The sequence below is a fragment of the Rutidosis leptorrhynchoides genome, chromosome 10, assembly GCF_046630445.1.
Source record: "Rutidosis leptorrhynchoides isolate AG116_Rl617_1_P2 chromosome 10, CSIRO_AGI_Rlap_v1, whole genome shotgun sequence".
In the NCBI taxonomy this organism is placed as follows: Eukaryota; Viridiplantae; Streptophyta; class Magnoliopsida; order Asterales; family Asteraceae; genus Rutidosis; species Rutidosis leptorrhynchoides.
The window spans coordinates 102,851,421-102,876,472 of record NC_092342.1 but is presented as its reverse complement, the minus strand read 5'-3'; the positions used below and the strand labels follow the sequence as shown (position 1 = coordinate 102,876,472).

Genomic DNA, 25,052 nt, shown 5'->3' with positions numbered 1-25,052 from the left:
GTGACCGATGCCAGTGAGGAAGTTGTTAAGAAGGCTGATAATAAGAAAAGGAAGTGGGATAATAACCGCAACCAGAACTAAGGTCAGCTGAAGAAACAAGATACTTCTGGTGCTAATAACCGAAATCAGCTTGTGTGTCCTCGATGTTATAAGGCTCATGATGGTTACTGTACGGTTACTTGTAAGAGGTGTTCCAAGCAGGGACACATTGCTAAAGATTGTACGGTGCTTCTGTCGGGTTCTGCTACTCCTGCTGCAGGTAGTAGTAATAATGCTGGTAACAATGGAGGGAATGGTAATGGTAATGGGAAGCCAAGAAATGGTGGTAATCAGAGAGTTTGTTATGAATGCGGTAAGCCGGGGCATTTCCGTGATGCCTGCCCTAATAAGAAGACTACGGAGAATGCACGTGGAAGGGCATTCAACATTAATTCCAGGGATGCTGAGGAAGATCCTAAACTTATTACGGGTACGTTCTCGGTCAACGATTTATCAGTTTATGTACTATTTGATTCAGGGGCTGATTTGAGTTTTGTGTCGAATAAATTAAGTCCAAAAATCAAAACACCGTTAACTCCTTTAGACAATACTTATGTTGTTGAGATAGCTAATGGTAAAGTGCTTACTGCTAAGACTGTGTATCGTAAATGTAACATTAATTTGGCTGGTAGAGACTTTGAGATAGATTTGATACCGATTGAACTTGGTAGTTTTGATGTTGTTATTGGAATGGATTGGTTGTCTGCGAATCGTGCTGAGATTGTGTGTTATGATAATGCTATTCGTATTACTAATGTGGTTGGAGAGCCGCTGATGGTTTTTGGGGATAAGAAATGCAGACAGTTAAATCTTATTAGCTGTTTGAAAGTTCATAAACATCTTCGCAAAGGCTGTCACGCTATTCTAGCTCATGTTGTTGATCCCGATAAAGAAACGAAGAGCGTCGGCTATGTTCATATTGTTAGAGATTTTCCCGAGGTATTTCCCGAAGATTTACCCGGCATTCTGCCGCAACGCGCGGTAGAATTTCAAATTGATCTTGTTCCCGGTGCTGCTCCTGTGGCACGTGCTCCTTACCGACTTGCGCCTTCCGAACTTCAAGAATTGTCAAGTCAACTCCGTGAGTTGTTAGACAAGGGTTTCATTCGTCCTACTTCGTCCCCTTGGGGAGCTCCTGTTCTGTTTGTTAAGAAGAAGGATGGTTCTTTCCGTTTATGCATTGATTATCGTGAGTTGAACAAGCTTACTGTTAAAAATCGATACCCTCTTCCGAGAATTGATGATCTGTTCGATTAGCTTCAGGGTTCGTCTATTTATTCTAAAATCGATCTTCGTTCCGGCTATCATCAGTTGCGTGTTAAAGAATCTGATGTTTCGAAAACTGCTTTTCGCACCCGTTACGGTCACTCTGAGTTTCTTTTTATGTCGTTCGGATTGACAAATGCACCTGCTGTGTTCATGGACCTCATGAACCGTGTGTGTAGACCCTATCTGGACAAGTTCGTTATTGTGTTCATCGACGACATCCTTATTTATTCGAAGAGTGACGAAGAGCACGAAGAACATTTGAAGTTAGTGCTCGATCTGTTAAGAAAAGAAGAGTTGTACGCTAAGTTCTCTAAGTGTGCTTTCTGGTTACGAGAAGTTCAATTCCTTGGACATATTGTTAGTAAACAGGGAATACAAGTTGATCCTGCTAAGATTGAGGCGATTGAAAAGTGGGAAACTCCGAAAAAACTCCTACACAGATTCGTCAATTTCTAGGGTTGGCAGGTTACTATAGAAGGTTCATTCAATATTTCTCTCGTATAGCGAAACCTCTGACTGCTTTAACGCACAAGGGGAAGAAGTATGAGTGGAAGGATGAACAAGAGACTGCTTTTCAGATTTTAAAGAAGAAGTTGACTACCGCTCCGATATTGTCACTACCTGAGGGTAATGATGATTTTGTTGTTTATTGTGATGCTTCGCGTCAAGGTTTTGGTTGCGTTTTGATGCAACGAAAGAAAGTTATTACGTACGCGTCATGTAACAACCCAACCCGTTATCCAACCGACAACGCTTAAAATTTTATTTTTTATCAAATCAGGCCAGTTCAGCATTCGGCGCGACGCGCCCCACTGTGGAGGGGCGCTCCAAAGTGGTCTGTCCAATCTTTCATTTTTTGACAAAAAGATCGTCCACTACCGGGCACTTTTAGATGAAATGGTTTTCACAACACAATAAAGTAAGTAAAACTAACACGTTTTCATAATAAAACAAGTTTTACAACACCAGGCCCGCATCGACCCAATTTACAATAAGTGACCATTTCGACCCATTTTAGTTTAATACAAAACTTAGACCGAGCATGGCGATTGGGGATACGCTACCCAATCCTAATCAATCCAAAGCACGTCCTCTAAAGCAACCTACACAATCCAATAGTTCTCACGCTTACCCGAGCCATCACCTCCACGCGAATCTATAAAAATGTAAACAACGAGAGGGTAAGCTATGAAAGCTTAGTGAATGCAATAATTATACATATACATATATAATATACCTACATACAAACACTTATACAAATACCTCATACACGCTAGCAATTTACATGGCATACCATCGCAAAGTGTAACGCTAAATCTCCAAGACCACAAGCTAGCACAAACAATAGCATATATAACTCGAACAATATAATATGCTACACTACAACACATAACCATGGTTAACCAAGTACAAGGGAATGGTACTTCGAATTTCCCATCGGTGTTCCCAACAACCGTTAGTGTACAACGAAATATATCACTAACCCCTGGGTGGTATTGATCGCCCGAACTTAAAACCCACCCGTCACGTGTAATGTGGTATCGAACGCCCGAACTTTAACCCACACTACACGCCCACACACACACCTATATGACATGGTATCGAACGCCCGAACTTTAAACCCATATCATATATTGACCTGATGTGGTATCGATCATCCGAACTTAAACCCACATCGAACCTCGTACAAGTAAATACATTATATACACACATGTATAATCATTCCACTCACCTCCTGAACTAGAGCATTACAAATCATGCGCGAAATCCCCACCACACGCGACCGAGCAAGATTTTACCTATAATACGCATATAGGTATACACATAATCAACGTACAACCTCATTTGGACTCTCGACCCGCCCGAATGAACAACAAGTGCAAAATATACCCTTTTGCACTTTTAACACTACCCGAAGGTCCAAAACTAACGAGACTAGTTCCCGCTTTCTCGAAATACCCAATTATGTCAACTTTAACCTTTAAACGCATACTAGCTCGTAATTTACACAAAATCCATTCCATGGTTGACCAAGTTTGACTTTATTGCTAAAACACCAAATTTTAACCTAAAATCACTTCTCGCGAGTAATTACATCAAAAGCATCATTTAACACTTAACAAAAGCGTTTAACATCCAATTAATCCAAATTAGTGTCATCCTCAATTTTGACCCAATTCAAATTGCTCATTTTGACCAAAGTCATAAAACGCCCCAAAATCACCAACGACTAGTGATTATATTTCCAAGATAACCACTAACACTTAAATCAAGTATTTACCTATTTGATTTACCAAAACTTGACTTAAAACTTAATTTGACACCGAATCAAGCTTACTTGTCCCGAAATACCCATTTGACCCGTTTTGATCTAAATTAGGGTTTACACCCAAAAACTAAGTCAACACAAGTGTTCTAACGTTTAACCAACACACACAAGCCCCAAACTCATAATTTCATCACTCGAAACCCTAAGTCACCCATTTAGGCTTACTTACTTGAATCTTACCCAAAACTCCCAAATTTCACAATAAAATGGGTTTATAATTCTAACTAACACAAACCCTAACTCAAACAAGAAATCAAACACTACAATTCGGATTAGGGTTTACCTCAAGCACCAAAACGAGCTCTAGTAGTTAGAAACACTAAGGAGAACCAAACCCCGCTTTCAATTTGGGCAAAATCACCATCTTCATCATCCATTCAAGCTTCCTCTCTCTAGAACTCACTCTCTCCCTCTAAGATAAGATGGGAGTGTTGTGTGGATATCAAAATGATCCAAAAGTGGATCTAAAACTGATATTAAAGCCACAAATCCGTCCATAAGTGAAAGGACCAAAGTACCCCTCATTTACCCTTTAAAAAAGGCTGAAAATTGCATCAGACGGGATCAGAGCGCCGCGCCAAAGAGTGGAGCGCCGCTCCAACCTTCAGGTCAGTTTTCAGCAACTTGTTTTGGCCATAACTTTTTGACCGTAGCTCCATTTTCGATGAATCAAATATCGTTGGAAACGTAATAAGATTTTCTTTCCAATGGTAAGGCTTTAAAACACCAACACAAAATTTATTTGGGGTTGAAAGGATGCGTACACACCTTGTCACTTCAGACAACGTCCAGTTTCCTTCGACGTTCGAGCAAGCAACACGTACGTGCTTCGTACACTTCATACACGCATCGTACACCATAAATACATTATGTACAATAAATATTTGGGTCTTACACGTCACGTCAGTTGAAGATTCACGAGCAGAATTATACAACTCATGATTTAGAGTTGGGGGCCGTTATTTTTGCGCTTAAGATTTGGAGACATTATTTGTATGGGGTCAAGAGTACTGTGTACACAGATCACAAAAGTCTTCAGCATATCCTCGATCAGAAACAGGTGAACATGAGACAACGAAGATGGATTGAGACTTTGATTGATTATGATTGTGAACTTTTATATCATCCAGGTAACGCCAATGTTGTGGCAGATGCGTTGAGTCGTAAAGAAAGGGCTGAACCTCGCGGGTTTAGGGCCTTGAATATGACAATTAGAACAAACCTCACAAGGCAGATTCTAGAGGCACAACAAGAAGCCTTGAAGGAGGAGAACTTTGTGAATGAGAACGTCAGAGGTATGACTAAGAAGTTTGAGGTACGATCAAATGGTACTAGGTACTTTACGGGACGTATTTGCGACAACTTGTTTTAGATGAGGCTCATAAGTCTAGGTACTCTATCCATCCTGGTTCAGGAAAGATGTATCATGATCTTAAGGAGCTGTATTGGTGGCCTAATTTGAAAGCTGATGTGGCTACGTATGTGGCTAAGTGTTTGACATGCGCAAAGGTTAAAGCTGAACATCAAAAACCGTCTAGACTTTTGATGCAACCTGAGATTCCCGAGTGGAAGTGGGAAGGTATTACGATGGATTTTATTACTAAGTTACCGAGAGTTGCGGGTGGCTATGACACTATTTGGGTGATCGTAGATCGACTCACTAAGTCGGCTCACTTTTTGCCGATTAGGGAAACAGATTCGATGGAGAAACTCACTCATTTGTATTTGAAGGAGATTGTTTCTAGACATGGTGTTCCTGTATCTATTATTTCAGACCGAGACAGTCAATTTTTATCGAGGTTTTGGCGATCTTTACAGGAAGCCTTGGGAACTAAGTTAGATATGAGCACCGCTTATCATCCTCAAACGGATGGTCAGAGTGAAAGGACCATTCAAACGTTAGAAGATATGCTACGAGCGTGTGTTATTGATTTTGGTAATGGGTGGGATAAATATTTGCCGCTAGCTGAGTTTTCTTATAACAACAGTTATCATGCAAGTATTAAAGTCGCAACGTTTGAAGCTCTGTATGGCAGGAAGTGTAGGTCTCCTGTCTGCTGGAATGAGGTTGGGGATGCTCAACTCACAGGTCCGGAAATTATTCATGAGACTACCGAGAAGATCGTACAGATTAAGAAAATATTGAGAATCGCCAGAAGTCGGCAAAAGAGTTATGCCGATAGGGGAAGAAAAGATGTAGAATTTCAAGTTGGTGACCGTGTTATGTTAAAGGTTTCACCTTGGAAAGGTGTGATACGTTTTGGTAAAAGGGGAAAGTTAAGTCCTCGTTTTGTTGGACCGTTTGAGATCATTGAGAGAGTTGGACCGGCGGCTTATCGTTTGAAGTTGCCAAAAGAACTCATTGCTGTTCACGATGTCTTTCATGTATCGAATCTGAAGAAGTGTTTGGCCGAGGCCGATAAGACTATTCCGCTGGAGGAACTTCATGTTGATAAGCAACTACATTTTATTGAGGAACCTGTTGAAATTATGGACCGAGAGGTTAAGACTCTTAAGCAGAGTAGGATCCCTATTGTTCGGGTTAGATGGAACGCCAGACGCGGTCCCGAGTTCACTTGGGAGCGTGAAGATCAGATGAAGCAGAAGTACCCGCATTTGTTCCCAGATGCTGAGTCAACCCCTGCACCTGCTTAAATTTCGGGACGAAATTTCCGTAACGGGAAGGTACTGTCACGACCCTACTTTTTCCGTTATCTTTTACCGTTCATTATTTAACGTCCGTTAATGGATATTCGTGTCACGTCATTTCTATGACTTATATTATTATTTTAGTAATAATATATTATTTATTATGTGTTATATGAATATTTGTATTCGTATTTAGAGTTGTACGTTTCTACGTGTCGTGGATTTCTATCCGGCGAATCATTTCGGTTTTCAAACCAACGGTCAAACTTTTGAGATTTTCGAATCCAAATTATTTCATATATGATATTTTTATATCATATGAGTATATATAGTATTTCTGTATTTTATTTTTCGCGTGTGCGTGTTTCCCCCGATAAGAATTTCTATTCTTGTTTAGGTGCAACTTGACAACTGTTGAAAGATTTTTGAGTCATAATTTGAGTAAATAACATTTTTATGTTATATTTTATTAATAAATATTATTTATAACATTCAATTGGAACTTACTTTTATATTAAGAATTTCTATTCTTAATTTGTACGGTTAAACTCGACGACCTTAAAGACCGTTAGCGGTATAGCGTTTTCGAGACCATTAATTGGTAGACTTTTAATATTGCTTATCAATTTAATAAAGTTGGATACGTTGCCTTTCAAAGTCATTGGGATTTTGGTTATTCACATTTAGCAAATTAAATCATATTAATAGAGATAAAAAAAAAAAACGTTCATTTATAGATTATAAACAATTATATTGATGGATATGTATAAGAGATTGATTCCTATTTTAATACATGAAACACTAATTTGGTAATGTGGCTGGAAACTTAAATAACGTCAACTCATTTCATTAATAGCGCTATCTTTTACTTGGTTGTCACACGGTATTAGGATAAAGGAAAATCTTTTATTATTTTTTTTTTGAAAGTATGTTAAAATTAGTGCAACATAATACCTTGATTTATGGAACATAATCCCTTGATTTATGGGATATTTTCAAAGCATACACAAGCATAAATTATCTCCATATCTTATTGCTTTATTTGCTTATTTAATATTTTGTAGGATATCTTTTCATATCTTAAGCATAAAGATGTTTGTCATTTAGTTTATTGTTAGTTTCTATCATTTAATATGCATCTTGATTACCTATACAATGAGGATATAACATTCACAATTGATAAACATTTCTTTCACCGTATATTTCACCTAGCCATATACATCCTCACCTAAATGCAAACTTGAAGTTGTAACATCTAGGCGTGCATAGTTAGGCACACAACGTGAACGAGAAGTTTCTTGCTAAGATTTAATACGTATACGATTTCGATCTGAAGGTAAACCTTATACAAATCTAAATATTTACACATTAGTAGTTTGTATTAACCGTCTAGTATCTGTATCGAATCGCTGAATGAAACCAACCTAGATCAACCGATAAAGGCGCCGGTTTCAGTTTTGATACACGAACTATCGAGACTTAAATCAACGGGTTGGGATTTAAATATTTGTATTACTAACGTCATTTTTATATGTTTTAGTACAAAAGGTTTGAAGCAAAAGAAATTAAAATTAAGTTAAACATAGGAAAACAAATCGAACGTTTATGAAATGACTAAGATGATACATGGTGCAATATTTAAGTTTTTCTTTATATATGTTAACCTTCTAAATTATGTATAAATATATTTACATGTTTTAATATTATTATTTTATTTTTTTGGGCATCTTGTTCCTGTAAATGTGAATGAAACAAACGAAACCAAACTCATATAAATCGATTTAAATATGGGTTTCGGATACGATATGAGATCGTTGGGGATTTAAATAGATTAAACAGGACCTAAACGCTTATATTATTTAGTATTTTGTATGTTGTTACTTGACTATTAATCTTAATAAAGAAACCAAATTCAATATATATATATATATATATATATATATATATATATATATATATATATATATATATATATATATATATATATATATATATATATATATATATATATATATATTTGAAATATATATATATTTGAACTCTGTTTGTTCATACATGAAGAAGCAAGCATGTAGTCACTTTACATTACATATTATTTATTTATATAACTTATAACTTATTGTGTCTCTGGAGTAGGTGTAGTGTTACACAAATAAACTGAAGACTATATTATTAAGCCTTATAAGTTGGTTAGCATATTACTCCGTAATATTAATATTATATGTTAATATGAATGAGATTTTTTTTTTGGGTTACATATATATATCGACTCATGTTATATTTTGAAACATAAAAATTTCAAATACACAAGTTTTAAAAGGATTAGAAAAGAAAGTGCGTTAACTGTAATTATGATGTACTTTTAATTCTCAAGATATACTTGAAGCGAGTCCTAAACCATAAAATTTGTTTTGTGGAGTTTTGCAACATATGCACAGTCAGTGCTAAGTGGTACATGTTTAAATTTACAAAACTTTATTTTATAATACAACTCTAAAGTACGATGTAATATTTGAACTCGAGTGTTAGAGATTGTGTTTTATAGCGTAGCTGCTTGTTCTTATATTTTGGTTAAATTTGACCACTGAACGACCACTTTCACTCTAGGTTGAGCACCCGGTCACTCGCTGTTTATTTCGCTATTTGAGTATCTGTGATCTTCTGCGTATTCAAGGTGAGTTATAGTCTCGTTTTTACATACTTTTCAAAGTATATTTTTGGGATGTGATTACATGCAATTTACTTTACGTTTAGACACAAGTGACAATTAAATTTAAATTATTCGTTATGAGTTGAACAAAAATATTTCCTAGTCTGGTAACTGTAATCACTGGTTTCTACTGGTGAACGCGAATCCTACGGATAGATCTATCGGGTTTGACAACCCCATTTCGAGCTAGTCGCACTAGCAATTTATAATCGGAATGTTTAGTACTTCGTATTTTGTTGTAGATACACTGTTCGGTGTATATTATTTATTGTGTTTGGCAAGGGTAAATAAAGGGTTAAGTGGTTACCAGGTGACTCATTGATAATGAAATAATGTTTAATGTTTTTTAACATTTTAAATCTTGTGGTCTAAAGTGTATTCAATTATTTAAACCTATAATTCACTAAACATTTTTGTTGACAGTTTACTCGCATGTTTTCACAGGTACTTGAGTTTGTTTGGTGCTTCCGCTGTGTTAGAAGTGTCTGCATGCATTGGGCAGATTTTGTTAAACAATTATGAAACATTAAACTTGCATTCTCTTTTGAATAATTAAACTTGTGGGTGTTTTGTTGACAATGTTTTAATGTCAACTTTGGTTATTAATATGTTGGGTTTGTTAAACTACATATTTTGTTAAATTTTCTTTTTGGGAAACTTTTGAATAAAAGAATGCAATGTTGTTTACTAAATTCATTTAAGTTCGATCAAGCTGTGGGACCAAGTGACAGAGCCGTTAAGTGTTTTGACGGGGCCATCACATTATGCCCTTTTGCATGGGCAATGCTCCGCGCTTGGAGTTTTGCATGTTAAATCTTCGTAAGATTTTGTCAATGTATGCACTTTGACTCAAACCAATAAGCCTTTTGGATCTATTTCTATAGATCCCGATTCCTAGAATATACTTAGCTTCTCCAAGATCTTTCATGGCAAAACATTTTTCAAGCCAAGATTTGACATCTTGCAAAGTTGGAATGTCATTTCCAATAAGTAGTATGCCATCAACATACAAGATCAAGAAGACAACTTTGCTCCCACTAGCTCTAATGTAAACACATGTCTCATCTTGGTTTTGAGAAAAACCAAACTCTTTGATTTTTTTTTATCAAACTTAAGATTCCAGCTCCTGGATGCTTGCTTTAATCCATAAATGAATTTTAGAAGCTTGCATACTTTAGTAGGATGCTTAGGATTCACAAACCCTTCCGGCTGAACCATATATACGTCCTCGCTTAGGTCGCCATTTAGAAAAGCGGTTTTGACATCCATTTTCCATATTTCATAATCATGAAAAGCAGCTATGGCAATAAGTATCCTAATTGATTTAATGCTTGCGACTGGTGAAAAAGTTTCCTCATAATCAATTCCTTGAGTTTGAGTATAAACTTTTGCCACCAATCGAGCCTTAAAAGTGTTTGCATTACCGTCCATGTCAGCCTTCTTCTTGAAGACCCATTTACACCCAACTGTTTTACAATTGGGTGGAAGATCAATCAAGTCTCATACTTGATTATCTTTCATGGATTGCATCTCTGTATCCATAGCATCTCGCCATTTTTCAGATTCTAAACCTGATATGGCCTCACGGTAGCTAGAGGGTTCATCATAATCCCCTAGATGAGATTCATCTGAATTAATCAGAAGATTTAACCTCTCAGATTAATGAGGAGTTCTACTAGATCTACAAATTACAGGTGCAACACGTTCTGGCTCACCAAAAGTGTGTTCAGCTTCAACGTGCGGTTGGCTAGTGCCTTCAGAAGGTATGTTACTTTGTGATTCTTGAATTTCTTCAAGATCTACTTTACTCCCACTGACTTCTTATAAGAGAATATCCCTTTTAAAGAATTCAGCAAAACGAGCAGTAAATACTTTGTTTTCAGCTTGGTAGTAAAAGTAGTAACCCATTGTTTCTTTTGGGTATCCCACAAAGTGACATTGATACCCCTGGGTTCTAACTTGTTTGAAGTGTCACGTTTCACATACGCTTCACAACCCCAGACTTTCAAATAAGACAACTTAGGACTCTTTCCATGCCATAACTCATATGGTGTCTTTTCTGCCTTCTTGGTTGGAACCATATTGAATATGCGTGCAGTAGACTCTAATGCATAACCCCAAAAAGACATTGCTAGAGTAGTTAGACTCATCATAGATCGAACCATATCAAGTAAAATTCGATTCCTCCGTTCCGACACACCATTGTGCTGTGGTGTGTAAGGTGGAGTGAACTGTGAGACAATCCCACGATTCTTCAGGTGGTCCAAAAACTCTTGACTCATATATTCCCCTCCCCGATCAGAGCGAAGGGCTTTAATGGTCTTTCTAAGTTGATTCTCTACTTCATTTTGGAAGATTTTGAACGTTTCAAAAACTTCATGTTTATGTTTCAGCAAGTAAACATAACCATATCTACTATAATCATCAGTAAATGTAACGAAGTATGATTCACCATTTTCTAGACATAGTTCTAAAAGGGCCACATACATCAGTATGTATTAGTCCTAAAAGATCTTTAGCTCTTTCACCTAAATCGGAGAAAGGATCCTTTGTCATCTTTCTACATAAACATGACTCGCATACATCAAATGACTCAGAGCCAGTTGATTCCAAAAGCCCATCAGATCGGAGTTTTGAAATGCGTTGTTTATTTATATGACCAAGACGACAATGCCATAGATATGTATTATTCAAGTCTTGCTTGACTCGTTTGGCAATACAGGTATATACATAATTATTTTTTGAAATCACACTATGCATATCAATTTCAAAAATACCATCACGTGGAATAGCATTAAAATAAAATACATTATTCTTAGAAACTGAAATACCAAGGTGCATATGTAGTGACCCGAACTTTTCCATGTTTATATATATATTAATTGAGATTGATATTTACATGATTAAATTTTTCAACATGTTAAGCAATCAAAGTTGTTAAGACTTGATTAATTGAAATATGTTTCATATAGACAATTGACCACCCAAGTTGACCGGTGATTCACGAACGTTAAAACTTGTAAAAACTATATGATGACATATATATGGATATATATATATAGTTAACATGATATTATAATAAGTAAACATATCATTAAGTATATTAACAATGAACTACATATGTAAAAACAAGACTACTAACTTAATGATTTTTAAACGAGACATATATGTAACGATTATCGTTGTAAAGACATTTAATGTATATATATCATATTAGGAGATATTCATACATGATAATATCATGATAATATAATAATTTAAAATCTCATTTGATATTATAAACATTGGGTTAACAACATTTAACAAGATCGTTAACCTAAAGGTTTCAAAACAACACTTACATGTAACGACTAACGATGACTTAACGACTCATTTAAAATGTATATACATGTAGTGTTTTAATATGTATTTATACACTTTTGAAAGACTTCAATACACTTATCAAAATACTTCTACTTAACAAAAATGCTTACAATTACATCCTCGTTCAGTTTCATCAACAATTCTACTCGTATGCACCCGTATTCGTACTCGTATAATACACAGCTTTTAGATGTATATACTATTGGTATATACACTCCAATGATCAGCTCTTAGCAGCCCATGTGAGTCACCTAACACATTTGGGAACCATCATTTGGCAACTAGCATGAAATATCTCATAAAATTACAAAAATATGAGTAATCATTCATGACTTATTTACATGAAAACAAAATTACATATCCTTTATATCTAATCCATACACCAACGACCAAAAACACCTACAAACACTTTCATTCTTTAATTTTCTTCATCTAATTGATCTCTCTCAAGTTCTATCTTCAAGTTCTAAGTGTTCTTCATAAATTCTACAAGTTCTAGTTACATAAAATCAAGAATACTTTCAAGTTTGCTAGCTCACTTCCAATCTTGTAAGGTGATCATCCAACCTCAAGAAATCTTTGTTTCTTACAGTAGGTTATCATTCTAATACAAGGTAATAATCATATTCAAACTTTGGTTCAATTTCTATAACTATAACAATCTTATTTCAAGTGATGATCTTACTTGAACTTGTTTTCGTGTCATGATTCTGCTTCAAGAACTTCGAGCCATCCAAGGATCCGTTGAAGCTAGATCCATTTTTATCTTTTCCAGTAGGTTTATCCAAGGAACTTAAGGTAGTAATGATGTTCATAACATCATTCAATTCATACATATAAAGCTATCTTATTCGAAGGTTTAAACTTGTAATCACTAGAACATAGTTTAGTTAATTCTAAACTTGTTCGCAAACAAAAGTTAATCCTTCTAACTTGACTTTTAAAATCAACTAAACACATGTTCTATATCTATATTATATGCTAACTTAATGATTTAAAACCTGGAAACACGAAAAACACTGTAAAACCGAATTTACGCCGTCGTAGTAACACCGCGGGCTGTTTTGGGTTAGTTAATTAAAAACTATGATAAACTTTGATTTAAAAGATGTTATTCTGAGAAAATGATTTTTATTATGAACATGAAACTATATCCAAAAATTATGGTTAAACTCAAAGTGGAAGTATGTTTTCTAAAATGGTCATCTAGACGTCGTTCTTTCGACTGAAATGACTACCTTTACAAAAATGACTTGTAACTTATTTTTTCGACTATAAACCTATACTTTTTCTGTTTAGATTCTATAAAATAGAGTTCAATATGAAACCATAGCAATTTGATTCACTCAAAACGGATTTAAAATGAAGAAGTTATGGGTAAAACAAGATTGGATAATTTTTCTCATTTTAGCTACGTGAAAATTGGTAACAAATCTATTCCAACCATAACTTAATCAACTTGTATTGTATATTATGTAATCTTGAGATACCATAGACACGTATACAATGTTTCGACCTATCATGTCGACACATCTATATATATTTCGGAACAACCATAGACACTCTATATGTGAATGTTGGAGTTAGCTATACAGGGTTGAGGTTGATTCCAAAATATATATAGTTTGAGTTGTGATCAATACTGAGATACGTATACACTGGGTCGTGGATTGATTCAAGATAATATTTATCGATTTATTTCTGTACATCTAACTGTGGACAACTAGTTGTAGGTTACTAACGAGGACAGCTGACTTAATAAACTTAAAACATCAAAATATATTAAAAGTTTTGTAAATATATTTTGAACATACTTTGATATATATGTATATATTGTTATAGGTTCGTGAATCAACCAGTGGCCAAGTCTTACTTCCCGATGAAGTAAAAATCTGTGAAAGTGAGTTATAGTCCCACTTTTAAAATCTAATATTTTTGGGATGAGAATACATACAGGTTTTATAAATGATTTACAAAATAGACACAAGTACGTGAAACTACATTCTATGGTTGAATTATCGAAATCGAATATGCCCCTTTTTATTAAGTCTGGTAATCTAAGAATTAGGGAACAGACACCCTAATTGACGCGAATCCTAAAGATAGATCTATTGGGCCTAACAAACCCCATCCAAAGTACCGGATGCTTTAGTGCTTCGAAATTTATATCATATCCGAAGGGTGTCCCGGAATGATGGGGATATTCTTATATATGCATCTTGTTAATGTCGGTTACCAGGTGTTCACTATATGAATGATTTTTATCTCTATGTATGGGATGTGTATTGAAATATGAAATCTTGTGGTCTATTGTTATGATTTGATATATATATAGGTTAAACCTATAACTCACCAACATTTTTGTTGACGTTTAAAGCATGTTTATTCTCAGGTGAATACTAAGAGCTTCCGCTGTCGCATACTTAAATAAGGACGAGATTTGGAGTCCATGCTTGTATGATATTGTGTAAAAACTGCATTCAAGAAACTTATTTTGTTGTAACATATTTGTATTGTAAACCATTATGTAATGGTTGTGTGTAAACAGGATATTTTAGATTATCATTATTTGATAATCTACGTAAAGCTTTTTAAACCTTTATTAATGAAATAAAGGTTATGGTTTGTTTTAAAATGAATGCAGTCTTTGAAAAACGTCTCATATAGAGGTCAAAACCTCGCAACGAAATCAATTAATATGGAACGTTTTTAATCAATAAGAACGGGACATTTCAGCATAAATGTAAGTTCAAAACCAACATCTTTCAAAAGAGAAACTGAAATTACATTGCTCGTAATACTAGGAGCATAATGACATTGTTCCAACAAAACAATAAGACCACTAGGTAGAGTAAGCTCATAGGTGCCAATAGCTTCGACTGCAGCTCGAGCCCCATTGCCCACTCTTAAGTCTAGTGTGTTGTTCTTCAGTCTCTTACTTCTTCTCATTCCCTACATATTATTACAGATGTGAGTACCACAACCAGTATCAAAAATCCAGGAATCACTAGAAAAAGTATATAACTGTATATGAAATATACCTGATTTGCTGGTCTGGACTGCTTTGCCTTTTCTCAACTCAGATAGGTAGGAAGGATAGTTCCTCCTCCAGTGGCCAACTTTTCCACAGTGAAAACATTCAGCGTCTTTCGCTGGGTTTTCTTTCTTGGGAGGTGGTGGAATCTTTTTCTTAGCAATTGACTTGCCTTTTTCCTTTCCTCAAGTTTTCGGCTTATTCTTTTTCACCCTACCTTCCCTAATCATAAGGACACCTGGATTGGAAACCTTGGATGGAATATTCTGTTCAGCAGTTTTGAGCATCGAGTGCACCTCTGCCAGAGATTTCTCCCAACCTTGCATATTGTAATTCACAAATTGGTGATACGATTTTGGTAGTGAAGCCAAAACCGTGTTCACAGCCAAGTTAGGCGGCAAGGTAGTTCTAAGTTTTTCCAATCGGTCAATGTAGTTTTTCATTTTCAAGACATGAGAGCTCACTGATTGACCCTCCTCCATTTTGCATGTTTGAAGAAGCTTATAAGTTTCATATAACTCTTGACTAGCCTGTTTCTGAAACATATTTTTCAGCTCGGTCATCATATCATATGCTGTACGATCTTCCATTTCCTTTTGGAGGTCATAAGTCATACTAGCAAGCATGATTAAAGCTATCTTCTCTTGCTCATCAAATAACTTCTGATAAACATTCTTTTGAGCAGCAGTAGTTGTCTCAGGAGGAGCTTCGGGTAAGGGTTCTTCAATTTTGTTCAACTTTCCTTCAAATTTGAGAACAATTCTCAGGTTGCGGTACCAATCGAGGAAGTTTGAACCATTGAGTTTCTCCTTCTCCAACAAAGAACGGAGGTTGGTTTGGTTTACGTTTTGATTGTTTAACATCTACAAAAGAACAAGATTCAATTTTAGTATTTTCGATATTGTCTTTAATAAATTAACTACCCAGGTTTTAATATATTTAAAAACAATTAATTTACGAAAGCCTAAGATCCACATAGAGGTTCCATAACTACATCTGTTGATCAGCTAGCAGTTATAGAGTCTATTGGTAGGTAGCGGTTACCAATTGCATCACAAGTGCAACTCTTAGATCTTTATGGGACTTAGAAATATATGTAGTTCAACAAACCACTATTATCTATTACTACGTAGCATATTTGTCCCATCCTTGCCTCTAACTCAGGTCTCACCGTGAATACGATTAAGTCGTCCAATTTGAAAATAGTGGAAATTCAGCCTAGTCTCACTCGTAACTGAAAATCCACCTCGTGGCTATAATTCAATTAGGTCTCACCGTAACCAAAAAATAACGAGGAGTGTTTGCAAGCTCATTGGATGGCATGACTTAAATTTGACGGATATTTTAAAAATGTTTGTGTTAACGAATAATGCATGCACACAAGATTCGCTACACTATTTGTTAAAAATCATTTTAACCAATTGTATATATTTCGATCGTGTTTATGCATCTAGTTTGTTATTTTATTTTATATATAAAAATAACAAATTCACAAACGTGTATCATTTTAAAACTATTTTAAAAGATTTCGGTCATACATAATTTGTTTTTCAAAAATCATTTAACTTTAAACTCGTTAGAGTTTAACTTTTAAAATCATCAATTTTAATCTTTGAAACTTTTTCCGGTTTTATTTGATGTTTTCATCAAAAACATTTAGCATATGTTCTAATCAACAATTATGTATAATGCAAAAATAAAACACAACCATATCATGCATCACACACACACACATAGCCTAGCCCGAAAATCCTATTCTCGATCCCATGAGCCGACATGGGATCAAGAGGTCAAACTAAGGGTAATATCGTAGCTCCCACTTGATTCAAGAATCAAGTGAAAACTTGACAAACGCCATCGTTGTCAACTTGACCTGTTCGCCATCTTCTAAGTCAAACTCCACGTTGCATCTTTATCTTTAATCTTCATCTTATTACATTTATTTAAAATTGAAAAATACAACTAATCTAATACTTTTACAATTTAGAATAAACATAAATACAATACTATGAAAATGAAAAATAAATATAATACAACTTTGGCTTCAAAAATGGCCTTATTAATAATACAAATAATCAACATGACATAATATTGCCGTAATCAACAATCACAATAATCATACATAGGTCGGGGCATTATGGGCTATGTGTGCAATCACAATTCTAATAACTACATTATTAAAAAACTACATATGGCTTGTCCATGGTTACAATGCATGTGTACAACCATGGAATAAAATAAACAACAATTATTCAAGCCATAATAAATTCAAAATTTATAACAGTGATATTTTTTTTCAGATCTTTTTTGTGCCTCATGAGGTTTAATTTAAAAAACAAACATGTTGAAATTATATAAAAAAAAGTTTTTACTTTTTACCAATTCACCACAAAACTAGATCTGAGAAAATCACGTGACAATTAAAATGGTGTAAAAGCGGCTCTGATACCACTGATGGAAAACCGTGTATACTTTTCATTCAGATTAACGCAACGGATAGTCAAAATAAACATATTTTACATTACAAAACATGCACACGATTGACGGTTCCAACAAGATCCAATTACACCACTAATAATTGTCAAAATATATAAATTCACAAAGTGAGTAAACGATATACCTTTCTTGAAAAAATAAATTGATGGAGATAGTCCAAAAGTATGACCGTCTCTTTGGATAGTCCACACTACACTTCAAACGACGCTAATGGATGATAGTCCAAACTCAAGTAACAAATTAATCAACCCTTGATTAATTGTGTGAAACAATTAATAAAATGATACTCCGTATATATATATTAAGACTTCTCAAAATGAATCAAAAGAAACTTGAAGTGATATTAATGTTGTTGTTTTCGTTGAACCAGAAGAGCATCGAATAGATCCGATAAATCTCAAATACTTATCATGTCTTATTTATGACACCCTAGTAATGGGAATTAGACCCCACAATTCTTTTGGCTATTTTCTTTGGTACTACTCCGTAATACTTTTTTAAACATTAATCAATTGATCATCATCTCAACTAATCCACAAAAATATGAAATTAATTATTTTTGCTTTACTTTTCCTTTTGTCTTGTAAGTGGTCATTAAAAAAAACATACATCATAGATAAATTGATAACAGTAGTTGAAAAGAAAAAGAATACAATTTATTTTATTTCTTTTACTTTTTCTTTAACTTTAATCCCTTTTTAAGTGGACACCAACTAATCTCATTTATTTTGACAAACAAAATTGCATTTATTTTGTTACTTGATTATATATATATATATATATATATATATATATATATATATATATATATATATATATATATATATATATATATATATATATATATATATATATATATATTTCATTTGATGTCTAGGTGTATATGTGTGTGACCCCGAAGGCTCAAATAAATTTAGCCATATAGTTATATGGTGTACCTTGCACATTAATCTTACAAAATAGGCTCGAGCCCTCACCGCACCCTACAAGCCATGTCCCAAAAATATGGTCAACTCATGCTTTTAAACTTTGGTAGTGTACCCACACTTATAGCCTCATCTGCTGAAGCAGCACAAGAAATTATGAAAACACATGACTTAGTATTTTGTAGTCGACCCAAGTTACATATCCCGAGTATATTATTTTATGATTGTCGGGACGTAGCATTTTCTCCTTATGGTGAACGCGTGAGACAGTTAAAGAGCTTTATGGTAACTCATCTTTTAAGTAATGTACAAGTGAAGTCATTTTAAAATGTGAGAGAAAAAGAGATAGATTTTATGATTCGTGCGCTTGGAGATAGTTGTGAGTCTTCTGTTGATATCGGTGGATTGGTTCATTCGCAGATCGTGAAAATAGTTTATAAGGCGGCATTTGGGAGAATGAAAGATGAGGTAGAAGTAAAACTCATAAATTTACTCAATAATTACACTAATGTGCTTATGGTGTTTGGTGTTGGGAGTTATGTTCCATGGTTGTCATGGGTAGATCAAGTCACTGGTTTAGAAGGAAAAACTAAAAAGGCTGCCAAAGAATTTGATGAATTTCTTGAAGGTGTTATTGAAGAACATGTAAACCAAGATGGAATGGAGCATTCAAGAATTATTAATGAAGGCCAAACCTTCATTGAAGTCTTACTAAATGCTAATAAAGATGTAACAATGGGCTTTACCATTGATAAAGATGTAGTCAAAGCAATACTCCTGGTATGAGTTTTTCTGGAATTTTTTTACAAATCTCTATATATGTAAACAAGGAGGCTATCTGAAAATTATACTCAATAAATACTTAACTAGACTTGGCTCACAAGATTCTTATATGAAGAAATAAAAAGGGTTAAGGCTACAAAATAGCTATATACTTTTATTTTTGTTCTAATGTAGGTTATATACTCAGAAAAATACCAGTGTAGATCATATACTTTCAAAAAGTGTTCTAATGTAGGCTATATGGTGACCGGTTACTCGCGTGTGCAGTCTCTGAAGCTAACGAATGTTAACAAAGTTGAGATGTGGGATACGATTTCTTCATAAAGTTTTTCTAATTCCATCACCTAACACTCGTAAACTAAAATCAAGACCTACAAATTCGAGAAACGATCCAATTGAATTGTTGACCAAAATCTCGTAATTTTTCAATTCGATTGAAAAACTGGAGACGAACACGATGAAGACGAACACGATCGAATCAATCAACCTTGCCGCTCTGATACCATGAACAAACACACAGAAATAGTCTTCTAATCACAGGAAGTAAAACTTCCAATCACAGGAAGTTAGAAATTACAAAAAATCAAAAAACCTAATTGCAATCAACGATTGAAACTAAACAGTATGATCACACAATCACTCTCTATCTAGTTCAACATATTTGAACTTGAATACACTCACAGTAGCAGAAATCAACAGATTACAGAATGAAAACCCTATCTAGGGTTAGAGAGAATCGAATGAGAGAAAAAACCCAAAAATACAGAAATAATGGAATAAATTATAAATAAAAATAAATTAAACTGATATTTATAAATATGCAATTTGCAGTTTAGCCCCTTGAACTCTTGTTTAAGTCAGCTGCACAAATCTTTTCTTTTTTCTACTTCAGCCACCAAACACCAAGAATAAGAAAATAGCAGCTTTAGTCCCTGCACATGCTTAACCCAGAAATAAATACAAATATAATAAGAAATGTTTAGATTAGAAATGTATAAAAATCAATAAATAATTTTATTATAAATAAAAACTAGCAAGTTGCTAGACATTACAACATTACGATAAAAAGATCAATCAAGATGACGCAACAAACCTACCACGACAATTAAAAATGATACAGATCAATGTACCAACACGATGATCCTAAACCCTCCGACACGATCCATCCCTGAAAACTACAATCACATGAAACTTCCATCAAATAACCAATCATCCAAAGTGTAAAGACCCGTCCTAATCTATCTGGACGAATACATTACATTTGGTTACATCGCGAGGTACTTGACCTCTATATGATACATTTTACAAACTTTGTATTCGCTTTTAAAAGACAAACTTTCATTACATCAAAAGTTGATGGCATGCATACCATTTCATAATATATTCAACTATAATTGACTTAATAATAATCTTGATGAACTCAATGACTCGAATGCAACGTCTTTTGAAATATGTCATGCATGACTCCAAGTAATATCTCTAAAATGAGCAAATGCACAGTGAAAGATTTCTTTCATACCCGATAATAAACATGCTTTCAAGTGTCAACCAAAAGGTTGGTGAGTTCATAAGTTTATCATAAGCAATAAAATTCATCATTTTGATAGACCACAAGATTTAAATACAGTACACCTATCTCGTGTACAAAACCATTTTTCATAATGCTTAGCAGAGTAGGTTCGTATCCTTTTCTACCTCGTAGGTTGCCTCGCGATTTTTAATAACCGTACACATATATCGTGCACAAAACTAATACACATAACCTGTGTATAAAAATCATTCTCTAGATACATAACATTCATTTCGATTTCATTGCTCAACATGGTAACCGACCTTAACATATAATGCGCATCAATAATATCCCCAAAACAGAACATCTCGTCTGTATAATAATAATAAACTTCGAAGTACTAAACACCACGCCCACTAGCCCTTCCGTCTAGTCAACATTCTAGGTGGGGGTGTTAAACCCGGTAGCTACCTTTAGGATTCACATGAATTAGGGCCATACTCGATTCTAATTCTTATTTTACCAAGCAATAATAATCAGGGAAAAATATTCACATCAATTGGTGGCAATTATCTTGTCCACATAATTCAATAATAATCCACAGAACTTCTGTCTGTATAATAATTCATTCGAGGAATCTTTTGCTTGTGTCTATCTCGTCAAACATTTATAAAAGCATTTCATGTATTCGCAGTTCAAAATATATTTCAAAAGCATTTAATAAAGCAGTTGTAAAAACAACGCATGTATTCTCAGTCCCAAAAATATAAAGAGTAAAAGGGAGCAAATGAACTCACAATACGATATTTTATATTAAAAATATGTATACGACGGAACTGAACAATGCAGGGTTGACCTCGGATTCACGAACCTATATCATTCATATATATATATATATATATATATATATATATATATATATATATATATATATATATATATATATATATATATATATATATATATATATATATATATATATATATGTTAACCGACCTTTAAATATATATATGTTAATATATGTGTTAATATATATATATATATATATATATATATATATATATATATATATATATATATATATATATATATATATATATATATATATTAACACATATAATGGTAATCGAACAAATTTTTATATTATTAATGATATAATTATTATATTAATAATCTATATGTTTCATTAATTAATTAACTATATTTATTTTATATATTTTAAATAAATACTTAATATTTATTATAAAAATATCAATATAGATGTTATATGTATTAAATATATTTTTATATAACTATCTTTTGTTAAAATAATAATTATAATAATACTAAAATAATGTTAATAATAATAATAAGTAGATTTAATAATGATATTAATAATAATAACATTAGTCATTTTACTTGTAGTAATAATAATAATGATAACAATAATGATAAAAATGATACTTTTAATAATAATAATAATAATAATAATAATAATAATAATAATAATTTTGATAAAATGATAGGTTTAATAAAATAAAAAAATATATAATTTTGAAAACAATGATAATCTTAATAATAATGATAATTTAAATGATGATTTTAATAAAATGTTATTTTTTACTAATAATGATAATAATAATTATAAGTATGATAATAATACTAATATTATTGATAATAATAATGTTAATACTAATACTAAAGTTAGTGATAATAACAACAATAATCTTATTAATCATTTTAATACTAATGATAATAATAATTATAATAATGATAATAATAACATAAATAATAATAATAATAATAATAATAATAATAATAATAATAATAATAATAATAATAATAATAATAATAATAATAATAATAATAATAATAATAATAATAATAATAATAATAATAATAATAATAATAATAATAATAATAATAATAATAATAATAGAAAGACTACCTTAGTGTACTAGGCTTTTTTAAAAAAAATAAACAGCCTTACCAAGGCTCAAACCCGCAACCTCTCGTTCCCTGTCAACACCCCTAACCAATGGACTGTTTATTTGTTTCTGTAATAACTATCGTGTTTAATTATATAACTAGTATGAAATCGTTTATCATTTATCATCTTCCATAATCTCATCGTGCATCATTCATCTATCATTATCAACATCAAAACTGTACCTCATACACCATGTTCACGGTTTATCCTCCTCCTCCTCCATTCTCATCACCATAACCTTAATTATTTTCGTGATTTCTTAATTATCTCTACCATCCTCTTCTTGATACACGACATCATCTTTATCTATATCATAGGATTACCATAACCACATCATCATCACACTTAAACTATCATCTACGATTATCATTGATATCGTTATTTCATGTATCATAGATCGTCATCAATCGGAAAAAAAAGGATCACAGTTTGAGCCCAATTCCTTTGCAACCCAATAACGAACAAGACCCATCTAACAAGTTTACAAGCCCAATTGAAAAGTGAATCGTGGTCCAACATGTCGTTCTGTAACAAGTCGATCCCTACTTTCTTTTAATAGTCAAGTGGTTTATTTGTTTAAGGGTTGTCGGCCATAAAGTAAAAAGAAAGGAAACGTGTAAAGAAATTTTTGAAAAGTTAATATCAATTGCAGCAGGTTCAAATTATGATGGTCTGTTTGGTTGATGAATACACTGCAACAGTAAACGTACAAGGTTATGGTTTGTGAGGGTTTTCGAAGAGGGAAAGTGAAGGAAGAAGGTGGTCTTCAATGGTTGGTGTGGTTGTGTGTTTAGTGTGAAACAAAAGAAGCTGGAGTAGTGTCTGCAGCATCGACAGGAAGAAAACGAAAGTGTTGCAGCAGGAAACAAATTCGCCCAGGGTAGTTTATCGTGCATTAATAGTAGTCTAGCGAGTTGCAGTTTTTAATGATGGCGTATGGTGGTTGTCGATGGTGATCAAGGTGGTCCGAAGATGGTGATTATTGAAGATGGTAAGTGGTGGTGTTCGATGGGTTTATGGTTGTGGTTAACCAAAGGTGATGATGGTGATATGCTCACGACAGAATTTAGAAGAGGGAGAGATAGAGAGAGAGAGAGAGGTGGTTACGATGGAGTGAGGATGAAGGTTGAAAGAAGGTGGTGGTGGCGGATCATAGTTACAGAGGGTGGTTGAAATGGTGATTGTTCATGGTGGTGATGGTTTGAAGAAGACGATAGTGGTGATGTTTGTTGGGTTAACCGTAAACAGTAACGGAAAAGCTAGTGGTTTCGAGCAGCTCGTGGTAGCTTCAAACGCCATGGAACATAATAGCAGAGGTGAATTAAGTGGGATTTTTATTGGGTGATCGATAGTGGTTATAGAGGGTGATGGTTGAGCTGTGGTGTTCATGATAATGAAACAAAGACCGAAGGTGATTGTAAAAGTGATGGTTAGTATGGTTGAAGTGGTGGCGGTTTGTGGTAGATGAATAGTGGGTCATGGTGGCCGTGGTTATAGTGGTGGTGTTAAAATCGTTTAACAAAGATGAAAGGAGAAAAATATAGAAGGTGGTGGTCTCTTCATGGCTCGGGTGGTGGTTCGTGATGGAGGTTGAAGATGAGGTGGTCATGGGTGGCGATGGTTGTTTGGGTTTGAGCTAATATGAATGGGAAAATATAAACGAGCAGTTGCCTTTTGGCTTTTGAGTTTCAATCAGATAGAATAATGAAACAAAATTGGGGTGTAATCAAATAACATACAACATGTATATATTTTATACTAGTAATGTGATACTTTTGCCGCCGAGTGTGAAACGGTTTTTGAATTGCCTGACCCCGACCTTTTGCAAGATTCGCATCCTGCTCAAACGAATTCCGCTCCTGTTGATACTCGCGGGCCTTTCCCGTGCTTAGGTAAAATATGTGAAAAGAAATGTTCACGGGCCTGGAAGTTTTGTTTTGATCATAACGTTGTTTTTGAATGTTTGTCTCGTAAA

At 33.8% G+C, this 25,052-nt stretch overlaps 1 protein-coding gene across 1 annotated transcript; it reads left to right on the top strand.

Annotated features, from left to right (window-relative positions):
• Positions 1–19,169: 19,169 nt before the first annotated feature.
• LOC139870501 (cytochrome P450 Tp4149-like) lies at positions 19,170–19,922 on the top strand. Its single transcript, XM_071858293.1, has 2 exons — positions 19,170–19,595; positions 19,773–19,922. Exons 1-2 carry the CDS (start codon positions 19,170–19,172, stop codon positions 19,920–19,922), a joined length of 576 nt encoding a protein of 191 aa, XP_071714394.1.
• The last annotated feature ends 5,130 nt before the right edge of the window (positions 19,923–25,052 follow it).

Excerpts from the sequence above, each read along its gene's own strand:
- LOC139870501 (XM_071858293.1), top strand. The coding sequence starts at position 19,170 with ATGATTCGTGCGCTTGGAGATAGTTGTGAGTCTTCTGTTGATATCGGT. Across the intron at positions 19,596-19,772 it reads TAGTCAAAGCAATACTCCTG|GTTATATACTCAGAAAAATA; the intron begins GTATGAGTTTTT and ends GTTCTAATGTAG.